Genomic DNA, 15044 nt, shown 5'->3' with positions numbered 1-15044 from the left:
TTGGGTGAACCTGCAGGGAGTAAAAGTGTGGAGGTGCTGTGTCCTTCACTCTGTTCTCCTCCTACATGGCCTGCTGTTAGTGTGTGTGTGTGTCTGTGTGTATGTGTTTGTATATGTGTGTGTGTATCTGTGTTTGTATATGTGTGTGTGTGTGTGTGTGTGTGTGTGAGGGTGGATAACATGGACAGGCTGCTGACTGGCTACAGCTGCTAAAGGAGAACCCTACGCTGGACACTTGTGGTATTTTAAACATCTGGTATTTTTACATTAATTGTTATGTCTGTATTGATTTAAAAACAATAATGTGGTGGGTCCAGCAGACCACTGAGTAACAAACACACCAACACCCCACCAGGGTTAAGAGCAGGTGTAGGTTTTGTGTTTAAGTTAAAGTTAGTGTTAGGGTCAGATGTAATAAGTCACATTTAATAGATATTTAGTTTAATGTTAGTTAAAGACAGACTTAGCGTCTACAAAGCATCTACAGTGGGCTATCCAAATAAAGCGTTACCGTAAATTCAGTGCATCACCTTTAGGCCTGCGTAGGCATGATGTCAAAAAAATGAATAAATACCTGTTTCATCTTAAGAAAACTGTCCCAAATTTTTTAATTGAAAAGTAACTGAGTAAACTCAAATTTGAAAAAACAGCAAGGTGTCCCCAAACTTTTGACCGTGTATCTATTCCCAGTCATTTTCTTTTCTTCTCTATTTCACACAGGCTACTCAACATCTGCGGCACAGAGACACAGAGATTCTGGGACTCTGTATTTAGACTGTGTTTGTACACAAGCCAGAATAATCCTGCTCTTTCTCATAATCACACACACACACGTTGGCGGGGGGGTGGAGCACATGCGCACACACACACACACACACACACACACACGCACACACACACACGCATAGCCTACAGATTGGGATGAAAGCGCTGAGTGAATGAATCTGTATAATCTGAAACCAATGCAGAGATTACAGAACCTCTAATCCAGAAGCAAAAACAATGCCAAGTATGTGATTGCAGTCTGCCTGCTAGCAAACGTATATATGAGGATGCAGAAAGCGCCGGGAAATATCATGTTTAAGAGAATTCTGAAGGCTTTATTGGAATCATTCTGTATTCATAATGAAAGGTGTGCTCACAGACCTTCAGGTTTAATCCATAGGTGCTTACTTTACAAGATCATTTCTGTGGGATAGAAAGGATGGTTGTCAAAAACATGCATAGCTTATATTATTGAAAATATTTTTGCCGTCAGGAACAAAACCTCATATCCCTAAAAATGTAGGACAAGGAATAAACACTCTTAAATTTCAATGCAAGTTAAGGTAACAAGATTTTATTCTAAGTCATTTTGGACCATTTCTATTGGTCCATTTATTATGAGGTTTTGGCACAGTGTAAACGTTTGTTTTTGCTGACATATAAAGCCTTAAATATCATAAGAATATGGTAACTCAGGCTACCTTGTTTGCCTAGTTTTATGCATAAAATTCACAACTTTTATGTGGTGCTACTACTGTATGAAGATAAAATAAAGTCCTTATAGGAAAGTATGTCCACTCTTCGGCTATCTTGGTAATGGCCCGGGCAGTTATTTCCAGTCATAGCTACAAGACCAGGCAAAAGTCCTTAGGCTGCTCTCATTCTGAATTGGGACAGACCTACAAAACCGAAATTAAGAGCCATATTAACGTTTCAGACATATTTGAAATTGCTGGTAAAATCTGACAAAAACAACACAAACAGTTTGTAATGTAACTCAAAAGTCAAGTCAAGAGTCAAGAGGCTTTTATTGTCATTCTGATCTGTGTACAAGTACACAGCGGAGCGAAATTACGATCCTCCAGGACCAACATGGAATAAAACAGACAGTACAGACAAAGTGCGAACGTGCAGATGTACGTGTGCAAACATTAAACTGGAGACAATGCAATAAATACGCTAAATAAACCAGACATTAGACACAGTAAACAGACAGGACAGTGCAGCGCTGACACAGCACTCATCTCTGAGTGTGAGGTAGGGTTTTGGAATAAGGTGCAGACATATTTAACATGCTGGGATCTGTAGGTAAACGCAGCCAGATCAGTTAGATCAACTTTGAGCTCTGCACACTTAGTTTAGGCCCAAGCAGCGTATTCATCAAAACATGAGATCAGAGATCAAATATACAGTTTCCTCTGTACACCAGTTGTAGTCGATTAGCCAACACATGGAGCTACAAGACTAACAAGTAATGGAGGCTTATGTTCAGCAATTAGCATTGTGCTAACTTTGTCACGCACTCGCCTCAGACCATTTAGGTTCTTAAGTAATCTAAAATAGACTTGCTTATGATTTCTGATAACATTTAGATAACGTACTGTTACCTATAACGTTCGGTTATCTATGACAGGTTTAGTCCATTTGGTGTAAAGAAGGAAAATAGTGTAAGTGTTTCTCGCTAAATGACATATTGAGCTATATTACTTCCCTATGGATCGTATTTCCACCCTTCTACACTGAAAAGCTCGGTGTCCCTCTCCCTGTCTGGGATGGACGTCTGTATTATTTTTAGAAACTGCAGGTTTGGCTGGCAAGAAGCTTAGCATACATCATGTGGTTGAGTGCTGCTCCAGGCAACTGTCCTACCACTGAGAGAGAGAGAGAGAGAGAGAGAGAGAGAGAGAGAGAGAGAGAGAGAGAGAGAGAGAGAGCTCCCCGAAAGGCAGCTGTGATGAGCTTAAAACAAATAACACCGTAATTCAGTCTTTGTATGATGTGTTTTATCCTGTCATTTGATTCTGCGTAAAGAAAAGGTCACTTTCTGGGTGGTGATTTGGTATGCAAATAACCCCTGTTCTCATTGGCTGTTTCACTACAGGGTGTGGGGTAAGGGATGTGGTCACTGTGAGGTGGTGGAGAGCTAAAAAACGACTGCAGTGCAGCGTAACGAGGCTGTGCGTTTGATTTTTAAATCTTTCTTACGCCGAGAGGCAGATTCAGTCAAATCATGAGCATGTCCTAAATAGGCACGCTGTGATACACCAAGGTTTAAAGCTTAGTAAGTACTTTGTTTTTCCACTGCTCATTTCTGCTGGCCAAGTAGTGGGGATTTCAATGTCATGTTAGCATCGAGCTAACAGTGGTTAATATTTGCATTTCATAGCAGCTCTACAGATTACATGTAAATTAGACTATCTACATATACAACTGCTGATTCACCATTACAACGTTCTATAATGCAGACTTAGGCCCAGTCCCATTTCACCCCTCGCCCCTACCACTGAGCCCTTAGCCCTCTGTTTTGTGTGTTCATGTCTAGGGGTAGGTGTCCCGATTCTTGTTGAGATAGAGGGGTAGGGTGAAGTGTTGGGGCTACATGACCCTCCAAACGGAGGTTTTTCAGAGACTCCAAACAGAGTGATATGAGAAAAAAAGAAAAAACGGCGAGATGGAGAACAAGAGACCAAAGAAACCCACAAATGTGAGAATTTTCTCCTTTAAAAATGACGATAACCACTGTATTATCTTAGTTTAATGTCGTTTCAGTGTATTTTGGTCGTTTTCTTCATAACAAGCATAAAAAATCACTAATAGTATGCTAACGTCTCGGTAGCTAGCTAGCTAACTTTCCCGTTCCACCTTAAATAGTCCAGCAGTTCTGACGCCTGAAGTGCCAGAATGTGACTGCTGCACCATTTAAGGTGGAACAGGAAAATTTGAACAAGAATCTGGTGAATATCTGACTTCAGCTTCATATCACTGAAGAATTAGGGGTGGGTGATAATAAATAATTGCCCCCCTCTTTGAAGGCATATGAGTCCCTAAATGTAACTAAAGCCCAGCAGTGAGGAGCTGAACTTTACCCTCCTCTGCTGTCACTGCAGACTGGCAGGGTCGCCTACAGAGCAGCGCTGAGCTGTTAATAAAGTGATGCTCTTTTTATTTGAGGGTCCCATTTCAGAGGGAAGATTTGAACCACTACCCTGTAACTCAGTTCCAAGGGGCAACACTCGAAAACAAAGGGTAGGGGTAAAAAGAAGAAATGGGACTGGGCCTTGGAAAACCATCCAAATCAATTCTGTAGCTTCTGTAGCTCTTATTATTATATTATTTTTAATGATATTTCATATCTAGGCCTAATCCTGTTTAATCTGCTTTATAAACATAGACAACCACAGTTATGAAGATGAATGTGTATTTGCTACATGAACGTTGTGCGTCCAATAGACTGTAAAGACAGATGTAAAGCTTTAGGCTTCAAAAACAGCTTTGAGCACTTGATTCTATTCCCTGTTGGAAAGTGAATGAGACAACAGTGCCATGGTATCAGCTCCGCCAGGAAAAAACAGCAATGTTAGTCATTCACATGGTCGCCTCTGGCATAGTGGCTAGGAGAGCCTGCCTACCATCTGCTTCTGTAAACAGTGCTGCCTAGTTCCACTGCCCCCACTTGTTCCACAAACACAGACACGCTCCCTCGTACCAACAAAAAGGTCTCCAGCTCTGCTATTATACAGCAAGGCCCTGAGGACTATGTGTGCTGTGCTTTGTTACACAACTAGAACACACCCTCTTGGTTTGCTGCAAGCTTACCATAGACATACAGTCATAGACAAGAGGCTTAAATAGATGTACAGTACAGTGCAAAAGTCAGAGACCACCCCTTATTTATATAATATCCAGTCAAAGCGGCCATTAATTCATTAATTGTTCAGGTGATATTGTGAAGATCAGAATAAGATCATTGACTTGCATTAAAACTGGACTAAATAATTACTGATCGTTGGTACAGAAGCTCAGAGAGAAATGCTTTATGAGAAACTTGGTTCTTTAGCTTCATATAACAAACCTGAAGTATGAAACCTGGGTGTGAGCCTTTTCTCTCTCAGAGCGACGCAGAGAAGCTTGTTGATGCATTTTTTACAGCAGAGTTGATCACTGTAATGATCTTCTTACTGAACTTCCTCAGAAAACTATACATCCTTTACAACTCATACAAAATACAGCAGCATCCTAACAAAAACAACATGGAGAGATCAGATCAGTCCCGCTTTAAAGAGCTGCACTGGCTGCCTGAATCATTCAGGATAGATTTTAAAGCGCCACTGACATCACAGAGTGTCTGTCTGTTTATGATCTTAGTTCTGCAGATACTGACCTACAAACACCTTCAGTAAAACACAGAAAATGTGGACTCTTTCAGTTATTCTGCTTCTAAACTGTGGAGCTCAGTTCACCGTTTAGTAGACAGTGAAGCTCAGAGCTCACTTTTAATAAACACCTGAAAACGCAGCTCTTTAACTCAGCATTTAATTGAAACTCTACATCTTGTGGTGTTTATTTTTTAACGTGATCCATGTCATTTTCTTATGATTCTTAATTAATACTTATAATTTCTTGTATTACTCTTAAGCTTTATCACCTGTCTGTAAAGCACTTTAAGCTGCCACCGGCATGAAAGTGCTGTATAAATAAAAAAGTATTATTGTTATTATTATTATTACTATAAAAAAGCAAGTACAGTAAAAAGATGACAGTAAGTAAAATGATTAACCGCCTGAGATCTCAGGATTATTACATACTAAAGCTTATTATTCAGTAACTACAGGGACTTCAGTGCAAACTGGCTGAGCTATTCTTAGATTATAGAGGTGTGTAATAAAACTTTGGGCCTGCCGGCAGGTCCTGGCCATTTAAGGGGTGAAAAGATCCAGAGAAAATGGGACTCTTAACAACCATGCAAGACCTGGTAGACACCAAAACGGTCACCATCACATAAACAATACTTGAGGCTTTCATCTTTGACAGACAGGAGAAGATACAGCTCCACCTGCTTCAGATCTAAAAAAAATCAACAGGTGTTTCTGGATGTAGCTGTGAAGAAGCCATTACTGACAAATAAAGTAGGAGAACAATGAACAGACCACCCCAGAGTCCAGACCCCAACATCACTGAATGTGTTTGGGATTACTTGGATTGTGAGAAACAGAAAATGCAACCAACTTCTAAGACTGAACTTCGAAGGTGTGGAAAAATTTCCCTGCAGATTTCTTTGAAAAACTGAAAGCAAGTCTCCTGAAAACAATGGAAGCTGTAATAAAGGCGAAGGGTGGACACATGAAATACTGAAAACTTTAATATTACATTTAGTTGTTGACATTTCTTAGTAATTTACTGTACTTAATGAGTAAAGGAAGGATGTTTTTTGACTTTTGCACAGTACTGTAACTCTAAAATACAACCTATTTCCAAAAAAGTTGGGACGCTCTGCAAAATGTGGATAAAAACTAAATGCATTGATGTGCAAATCATTTAAAGCCTACATTTAATTGAAAATAGTACAAAGACAACAAATCAAATGTTGAAACTAAGAAATTTTATTGTTTTTCCTTTTTAAATTTGTGCCCATTTTGAATTTGATACCAAAAACACATTCCAAAAAAGTTGGGACAGGGGCAACAAAAGGCTGGGCAAGGTGTGTAATGCTAAAAAAAAACACCTGGTGGTTGATTGGTAACAGGTCAGTAACATGATTGGGTATAAAAGAACATCTGAGAGAGGCGGAGTCTTTCAGAAGTAAAGATGAGGAGGGGTTCACCACTCTGTGAAAGACTGCACCATCAAATAGTGCAACAATTCAAGAATACATTTTTTTTTTTGCTTTCTTTTGCTTTTCTTCATCTACGGTACATAATATCATTAAAAGATTCAGAGAATCTGGAGAAATCTCTGTATGTAAGGGACAAGGCCAAAAATGTGGCCATGATGTTTGGGCCCTCAGGCAGCACTGCATAAAAAACAGACATGATTCTGTAGTGGAAATCACTGCATGGGCTCAGAAACACTTCTGAAAACCACTGTCTGTGAACACAGTTCATCACTGCATCCACAAATGCAAGTTAAAACTCTAAAACGCAAAGAAGAAATCACATATAAACAGGATCCAGAAATGCTGTCCCCTTCTCTGGGCCTGAGCTCATTTAAAATGGACTGAGGGGAAGTGGAAAAGTGTCCTGTGGTCCAACAAAAGACAATGTCAAACCACATTCTGCATATATTACAACAGCAATGCTCCATATTAAAAGAGTCTGGGTGCTAAACTGACCTGCTTGCAGTCCAGACCTGTCACCACTGAGAACATTTGGCGCATTATGAAATGAAAAATATGACAAATGAGCCCCTGAACTGATGATCAGCTGAAATTCTGTATCAAACAAGAACAGGAAAACATTTCACTTTCAGAACTACAGCAGTGTCTCCTCAGTTCACTAACGCTTACAGAGTGTTAAAAGAAGAAGTGATGTGTCACAGTGGTAAACAGGCCCCCGTCCCAACTTTTTTGGAATATGTTGTTGGCATCAAATTCAAAATGGGCATATATTTTTCAAAAAACAAAAAAAAATTCTCAGCTGCAACATTTGATGTGTTGTCTTTCTACTATTTTTCTTTAAAATATGGTTTACATGATTTGCACATCATTGCATTCTACTTTTATTTATATTCTGCACAGCGTCCCAACTTTTTTGGAAATGGGGTTGTAATAAAAACAATATAAACATCTGATTTCATTGCAGCACCTTTGCTATTATAAGCCTTCAGCTGTGCTGTTCTGTTTTTTCTAACAGATGCTTTTTGAAGAATTACAGAAAACATGCACACACCGACACGTTCTTAAAATGAGCTTTATTGATATCAGAATAAAACATACTGATTCAGTCTCCTGCACACTTTCCTTCTTAAGAAAAGATGCCAAAGTAATCATTTTCAAATAGTAAAAAAGTTGGAATTATAACAGCCCCCACAGTGGATCAGCTCACGGACATAACGAGATTGTGTGCTAAAAGAATCAACAATTAATAATAACCAAATAATAAATACACACTGAATGCACTAATACATAATCGAGCGATGCGTACGTTCAAAGCAACTACTTGAAAGTAAACCGACTTTGATTGACACAAAGAAACAATAACCGTATAATTGAATGTAGGACTTTACGCACAACATCGCAACTGAAGCCGGACGAAGAAATCACAGTTTGGTCAGCGTAGTGTTGAGAAGTCTTTGGTTGTGCTGAGGGGTTTTCTGCCTCCAGTCTCAGCTTGTTTATCTCATCCAATTTGCCACCTTTCGCAGCTGAGTGTAAATTACGTTCTCTGATGTCTTGGTGGGAGATTCCATTGTACGTCGTACTGGTTTGATCTGCAGGACATCACAGGCTGTGGAAAAGCCTCAATCCATATTAAACAGAAACGGACACCTGTCCAAATTTAAAGAGTACTCCAGTGTTTTTTTTTACCTGTGATCAGTTACTTCAAAAAGAACATAAAACCTGGAACCCCATCACTCATGTACAACGGCGTTTTAGGGCCACTGTTAATACAAATAAAGATAGCAGACTTTGAGAATAAAGTCATAATATTTCGAGAAAAAAGTTGTAAAATTACGACAAAGTGGCATTAATACCAGGAAAGGTCAATATTGTGGCTAAAGGCTTTGCAAAGTGAAGGCAGCCCCTCCTTGTGTTAAATGAGGGGCGGTGAGTTGGTGGAGTTCTACTTTCATATCGATTCACCCATAAAGAAACACTCAGTCTCCCTGTCTCTCCTGCACATCGGCACCAGCCTGTTATTAGTATAAGAACCGGCTGAAACGGCTGAGCAGGAAACTGTGTTTATCTAGAATAAAGAGCCAGATGGACTCGGAGGAAACTGTCTGTCTGTGTTGTTGAAGGAGAATCTCAGGCAGGGTCGTCTACACGGCTATCGGGGCTCCATCTCCCCCCATTCAAAGAGGGCATGAAGTTTCACAGACAGTGAGAATGATGATCAGAATGATCCACAGAGAGACAGGAGTGAGTGGAGCTCCAGTACAGCAACCAAGACCCCAACGCGTTATGGCAGCCCCCCTACAGTTAGCCCCCCTACAGTTAGCCCACTTTATCCTCCAAATATTACGACTTTTTTCTTGAAATATTACGACTTTATTCTCAAAGTCTACTATTTTTATTTTTATTAACAGTGGCCCTAAAACGCCGCCGTACTTCTGAAGGCAGACAATGGGAGGATGTTTCAGCCACTGCCCACTGGTTTCTATTATAAGTGTCTTTTGAATCAGTGGGTTTTCTGCTTTTTTACTAAACACCTTCACTAAAAATAATGTCCATGGTAACCGACCATAAACTACTGATGCAGCAGACAGAGACTGGGTTGAAAAACCGTGAAGTATTCCTTTAGAGGTGACTACATAAACAGAGATGCTCTCACCAGCACTAACCAGAGATCCACAAAAGGGAAAGTGAACCAGTCCCAAAGTATAACTCGACTGACCAACACATAACAATCGCTAGACACATTCAAAAAACACAGCACATTCTGAATAGAAAACAAAGGATCCTCATCAAAGACCTCTACAACAGAAAGCGGTCAGGTTCTGAACCAATGCAGTTTGCTACAGTTCAAACACAGGGTCGACGCCCCCCCCCCCCAACCAAACCAAACGACAAATCAAACCCACGGTCAATAAATACATGTATAAATAAATCATGTGCAAACAATAAAAGATAAGGGAAAAGAAAAAAAAGAAAAAGACATGACAATTACTTTGATGGACAAGCCAGCAGTTCTGACGTGCACCGGCCTTTAAAATGGTCATCAATCACTCGAGCTGTAAGGTGCTGCACTAAAGTATATTTTTATATTTTTCGTTTTCACCTCTGTTCTCCATGGGTCCAGCCATTGGGGAAACCTGCGAGCGGGTCAGAAGACGGGGTCAGTCGAAGCCTCGGCTGGTCCGAGTGTTCGGTTTCATTGTCTTTATGCAAGCATGAACGTATCTGACTGCACTGGATTTGCTCATGGATGCACATACATAGACGCGTATAGAGTGGAAACTGCCTTGCTCTGTTACAGCGATGCTCTCGACGCCACGCTGACGGCCGCATGCACGCTCACACTCGCGCGCTCACACACTCACACGTACACAAGAGAGACGGCACTGACGCTATAAATCTCACACCCTCGAGGGTCTAGGTGTGTGTCAGGTTGGGTGGGTTTTCCAGGGAAAAGCTACTGGCAGATGCAGAAAGTTACTCATATGCCGTCCCTTTCCAGTAGACTCTCTGCAGCAGGCCGGAGCGCGTCAGTCCCAGCCGTTGTCCTTGATCATGTGTGCCAGTTCAATGATGAACTTGCCCTCCTTGTACTTTTGACTGCTCTCGAAGGCATGTTCCTAAAGAGAGAGAGAGAGAGAGAGAGAGAGAGAGAGAGAGAGAGAGAGAGTTAGTCATCCTCAGTCATGCTAATATCTAGAGGAATTATGTCATGACCCAACATTGCTGATCCAAAAATAATGGACAGCTGTTAGCCTACTTCACCCTGTACTTGTCAATCAAAGAAATCACCTTTAAACTGCACCGGAGGAGTATGCTGCTGCGGTCACTGCATCATGTATTTCCATCATTTGAACATGCCAGCTTCTCTTTTATGTTGGGAGAACATTTCATTTTTTTTTGTGATCAATATTTGTTTCCTGTTAATCAAGCAGCATTTTATCACAACATTACAGAACTGCAGGAAATCAAAACAAACAAACAAACAAAAAAAAACATCCCCCTTACCACCCCATCCCTCCCCCTCCCACTGGTCCATCCATCCCTATTTCCCGTACATACTTTATACTATTTACTAAGTAAGATTTAGTGCAAAGGAAGACATCTCAAAAATAAAATAAAAAAGAGAGTGTTGGGAGAACATTTCATGATGAATGGACCAATAGAACTACAACCCCATTTCCAAAAAAGTTGGGATGCAAAATGTAAATGAAAACAAAATGAAATGATGTGCAAATCATTTAAACCCTATATTACACTGAAAATACTACAAAGACAACATAGCAAATGTTGAAACTGAGAAATTTTACTGTGTATTGAAAAATATTTGCCCATTTTGAACTTGATGCCAACGACACGTTCCAAAAAAGTTGGGACGGGGGCAACAAAAGGCTGGCAAAGTTGAGTAATGCTAAAAAAAACACCTGGTGGTTAATTGGCAACAGGTCAGTAACATGACTGCAGCTGAAATCCTGTATCAAACAAGAACAGGAAAACATTTCACTTTCTAAACTGCAGCAGTGTCTCCTCAGTTCCCAAACGCTTACAGAGTGCTGTTAAAGAAGAGGTGGTGAAACACAGTGGTGAAACAGGCCCCAGTCCCAACTTTTTTGGAATATGTTGTTGGCATCAAATTCAAAATGGGCAAATATTTTTCCAAAACCAAAAAACTTTCTCAATTTCGACATCTGCTATGTTGTCTTTGTAGTGCTTTCCTTTAAAAATATGGTTTAAATGATTTGTACATCATTGCATTGTAGTTTAATTTACGTTCTGCACAGCGTCCCAACTTTTTTGGAAACGGGGTTGTAATAGAATAACATAAATTCTTGTTTATTTATTGTATGAAAATAAGTGCACGCCATGTATTGACATACTCTAAAGAAGAACTCAGAAACAGCATCTTTACTAACACTGAAGCCTGAGTAGACTGATAAATCAACGTACTGAGCCAGTTATTGATCTCAGTGTTACTGAACTCTTTTCAGTGATAACTGTTTTGTGTCAATGTCATTAACTGAAAAACACACAGCTACGCACTTAAAAATCATGGGGATATGGCGAATTGTTTGATAGTGACAGTGGACTGAAACAGGTGATGAGAGTCAAAATAATGTTGAGAATTTTCTACGTGAATTTTTCATAAAACATATTAGCAAAATTACATAAAGAAAACTGCCAAACAGTACGGCATGAATAAAAAAAATAGTTTTTCCCATGGATATTTTTGTTTGGTGGACTATTCTCAGTCCAGCAGTGACACTGAGGTGTTTAAAAACTCCAGCAGCACTGCTGTGTCTGATCCACTCAGACCAGCACAACACACACTAACACACCACCACCACGTCAGTGTTACTGCAGTGCTGAGAATGAAATAGTACCTGCTCTGTGGGGGTCCATGGGGGTCCTGACCACTGAAGAACAGGGTAAAAGGGGGCTAACAAAGTATCAGAGAAACAGATGGACTACAGTCTGTAACTGTAGAACTACAAAGTGCACCTATATAGTAAGTGGAGCTGATAAAATGGACAATGAGGGTAGAAACAAGGAGGCGGTCAGAATGTTATGCCTGATTGGTGTATGTTAGTGGACCACTTCTCGTAATTTAACAGCTTATAGTTCTTAGAATACACGATCCCCAGCCAAACCACACAAACCAGTGGTTAACTATGTTATGAGCATGTCAGAGATCATATATCATAGAGCCGCATGAATGGTTCTCAGTGTTAGACTGATGCTATGATTAAACGCTGGCCATCTCTGAATGTCATGGTGCTGTTTCTCGGTAGCTGACCACAGCGGGTCATCACCTTTCACATAGCGACAATGACAGAGAATCAGGCTCTGGGAGGCTATTAATATCTCCCCACAGATGGCACCAATGGGGAAAAACGGCATCCTTACCACTCCATGGATGACAAGCGAACCACACTATGTGTCTGACCTCGGCTCACAGCAGTTGAGCTTACAGAGCCGGACAGGGCAGCACAGCAGCGGATCGGCCTGATTCTGACACCCACACCACGACGCTAAGGGCTGCTCACTTCTTGTCGTTTGAAATGCATCTAACTTCACCATCTGAGAACGTCTGTCTCTAAGTGTAAACACAGGGGATTAAAGTCTTCTCATCCACATTTCGAAGTAAGAAATGGAGCTACAAAGTTACTGTAGCCACTTTACTACTGCTAGCTATCTATAAAAGAACAAGACAAAACAAGAGAAGCACATTCCACAGCTAAAAACAGTGGTTTGAGTAAATGAAAGTCATACAGTGTCAGAAACCACATAAGGAAGTCCACTCGAGATTGACCTCTACAGTGCAACGCACAGCAGAGTTACTGTACAGTAACGTTAGCAGGTGACAGAGCAGGAGTCCACCAGTCATTTCCAATGGGAGTATGTGATTTGTAGCCACGATTTAATGACAAGCAGCAAACCACAAGAGGCAGTTGTGGGCTGGAGGTTAGGGAACCAGCCTTGTGACAGGAAGGTCGCTGGTTTGATCCCCTGAGCCGACAGTATGTGACTGAAGTACCCTTGAGCAAGACACCTAACCCCCAACTGCTCCCAAGGCACCGTGGATAAGGCTACCCACCGCTCTGGGCAAGTGTGCTCACTGCCCCCTAGTGTGTGTGTTCACTAGTGTGTATGTGGTGTTTCACTGCATGAATGCGGAGGCGAAATTTCCCCGTTGTGGGACTAATAAGGGTCACTTAATTAACTAACTAAGCAACACGGCGCAGGAAGACAAGCAATGAGTCAAACTTCATGCAAATAAACTGTGTCTGTGTTTATATGTAAAGATTTTTGCCGACCTGATTAAATACATTCCGATTACAGATTCAGACTGAGGTGTTTATTCTCACTCTACTCAACAATCTGATGAAAATCTCTATTTAGATGCTCACTACAAGTAATCCGATCCAAAATTACCTGCATGCATAGAGAACCGCTTAGTGTACACGTTCCCATGACAACCAGCATCACGTGAGTCCAGTCAGAGTGAGACGGGCAGCAGTGAGCAGCGCTTGTGTTTTTAATGACTTAAAAATGATGTCAGACTCAGGAAAACGTCCTTCAGATGTCCTTATTAAAGAAGGCCGAGAGGAAGACGTCGTGTTCTGAGACACATAAGCTGGACGTCCGTCCCACCGCCGTCTTTTAAAGATCAGAGCAGAAACTTCGTCTCCTCTGCAGACCAGTTTCTGCTCCGCCATGTTGAACGGTATAAACTTTCACTATGACACGACGAACATGATCAGAACGGACTTAAACTTTCCGATAGGGAATGTAATCAGATACAGGCGTTTACACAGATATTATTCTTCTATTTAATGGATTATTTACAGGATTACCCACCTCGATCAGTCGGCTAGAAACTGTATTCCAAATGGCCTCAATCAGACTAGTCTCTTCCAACTGACGTGTTTACATGAACATATTCTATTCCGATTGAGCTATTAGTCGGATTATTAACGGATTATCATGCTGCATGTAAACGTGGCTAGTGGAGCGACATCAAAACAACTGGTTCAAACACATTTCTCAGACCAGTTCTAAGTACTTTAATAACCACCGATCTATTTTTAAAACAATTTAAAAAATCGTTACTGGATACTAAAATCTGTCGACTTATTGATTACTTACACGTTTTGTGTCTTTGTAAATTTGTTGTTTATTTGTTTTGTGTGAGTTTGTGTTTTTACGTGTTTAGATCAGTGTGTTTTGTAACTAAGCACTTAATGTTAAACTTAATGTTGCCCTGCGATTTTTACTGTCACCTACGTGAGAAGCATTATTTTTATTTATTATTTTTTTTAGTATTTATTATTTTGATATTAGCATCAACCTGCCTGGAAATGCAGATGAAAATTTTGTTTTTTCATTTTCCCAATAGTTTAGAGCAAAAAATGGAAGAGAAACTTGTAAACTTATAGCTGGAGTTCGTATTTTAAACAAACAGAGATGCAAATTGGACGAAAACCTCGCATCTCCATTTTTGACGTTTTTCAGTTTTTGACATAATTTAAAAATGCCTGTTCCCCTTTACTTTGTGTGTAAATTTCATGAATAATGGACCCAAAAGAAACGGCCCAAACTGACTTGGTAAAAAGTCTGGTTCCATTGACTTACATTAAAAGTAAAGTAGGTTTTTTCCTTCTCCTGTAAAGTCACCATTTTGGATATATGACGTTTTTTATCCGACAACAGCGATACATACCACATATTTTTTCCAATTGCTCATCTGAAGCTCAACAGTGTACACGCCCACATGCAACAATAGCTTCGAACACACCCACAACAGGCAAACTTGTCTGCTTACGTAAACACACAGTTAGCTCGCATGTAAGAATATTCCTATTTTTGGCTTCTTAATGACCTTGTAATTCAGAATATCTGGCAACATTTGGGGGAGAAATGCATGTACAGCAAAACATATGGACTT

The 15044-nt window shown here is 40.4% G+C and overlaps 1 protein-coding gene across 1 annotated transcript in view; it reads right to left on the bottom strand.

Moving 5' to 3' along the window:
* Positions 1-9007: 9007 nt before the first annotated feature.
* The window catches only part of ypel2a (yippee-like 2a), a 32741-nt gene continuing 26704 nt past the window's right edge, over positions 9008-15044 (bottom strand). Inside the window, exon 5 of the mRNA XM_036595731.1 lies at positions 9008-10218. Coding sequence (XP_036451624.1) covers positions 10129-10218 — 90 coding nt within the window. The 3' untranslated portion in view covers positions 9008-10128. The remainder of the gene's footprint in view (positions 10219-15044) is intronic.

This window comes from Colossoma macropomum, unplaced genomic scaffold (genome assembly GCF_904425465.1).
Source record: "Colossoma macropomum unplaced genomic scaffold, Colossoma_macropomum, whole genome shotgun sequence".
NCBI classification, from domain to species: Eukaryota; Metazoa; Chordata; class Actinopteri; order Characiformes; family Serrasalmidae; genus Colossoma; species Colossoma macropomum.
The sequence above is the reverse complement of the archived record's forward strand: the minus strand, read 5'-3'. Positions and strand labels throughout refer to the sequence as shown.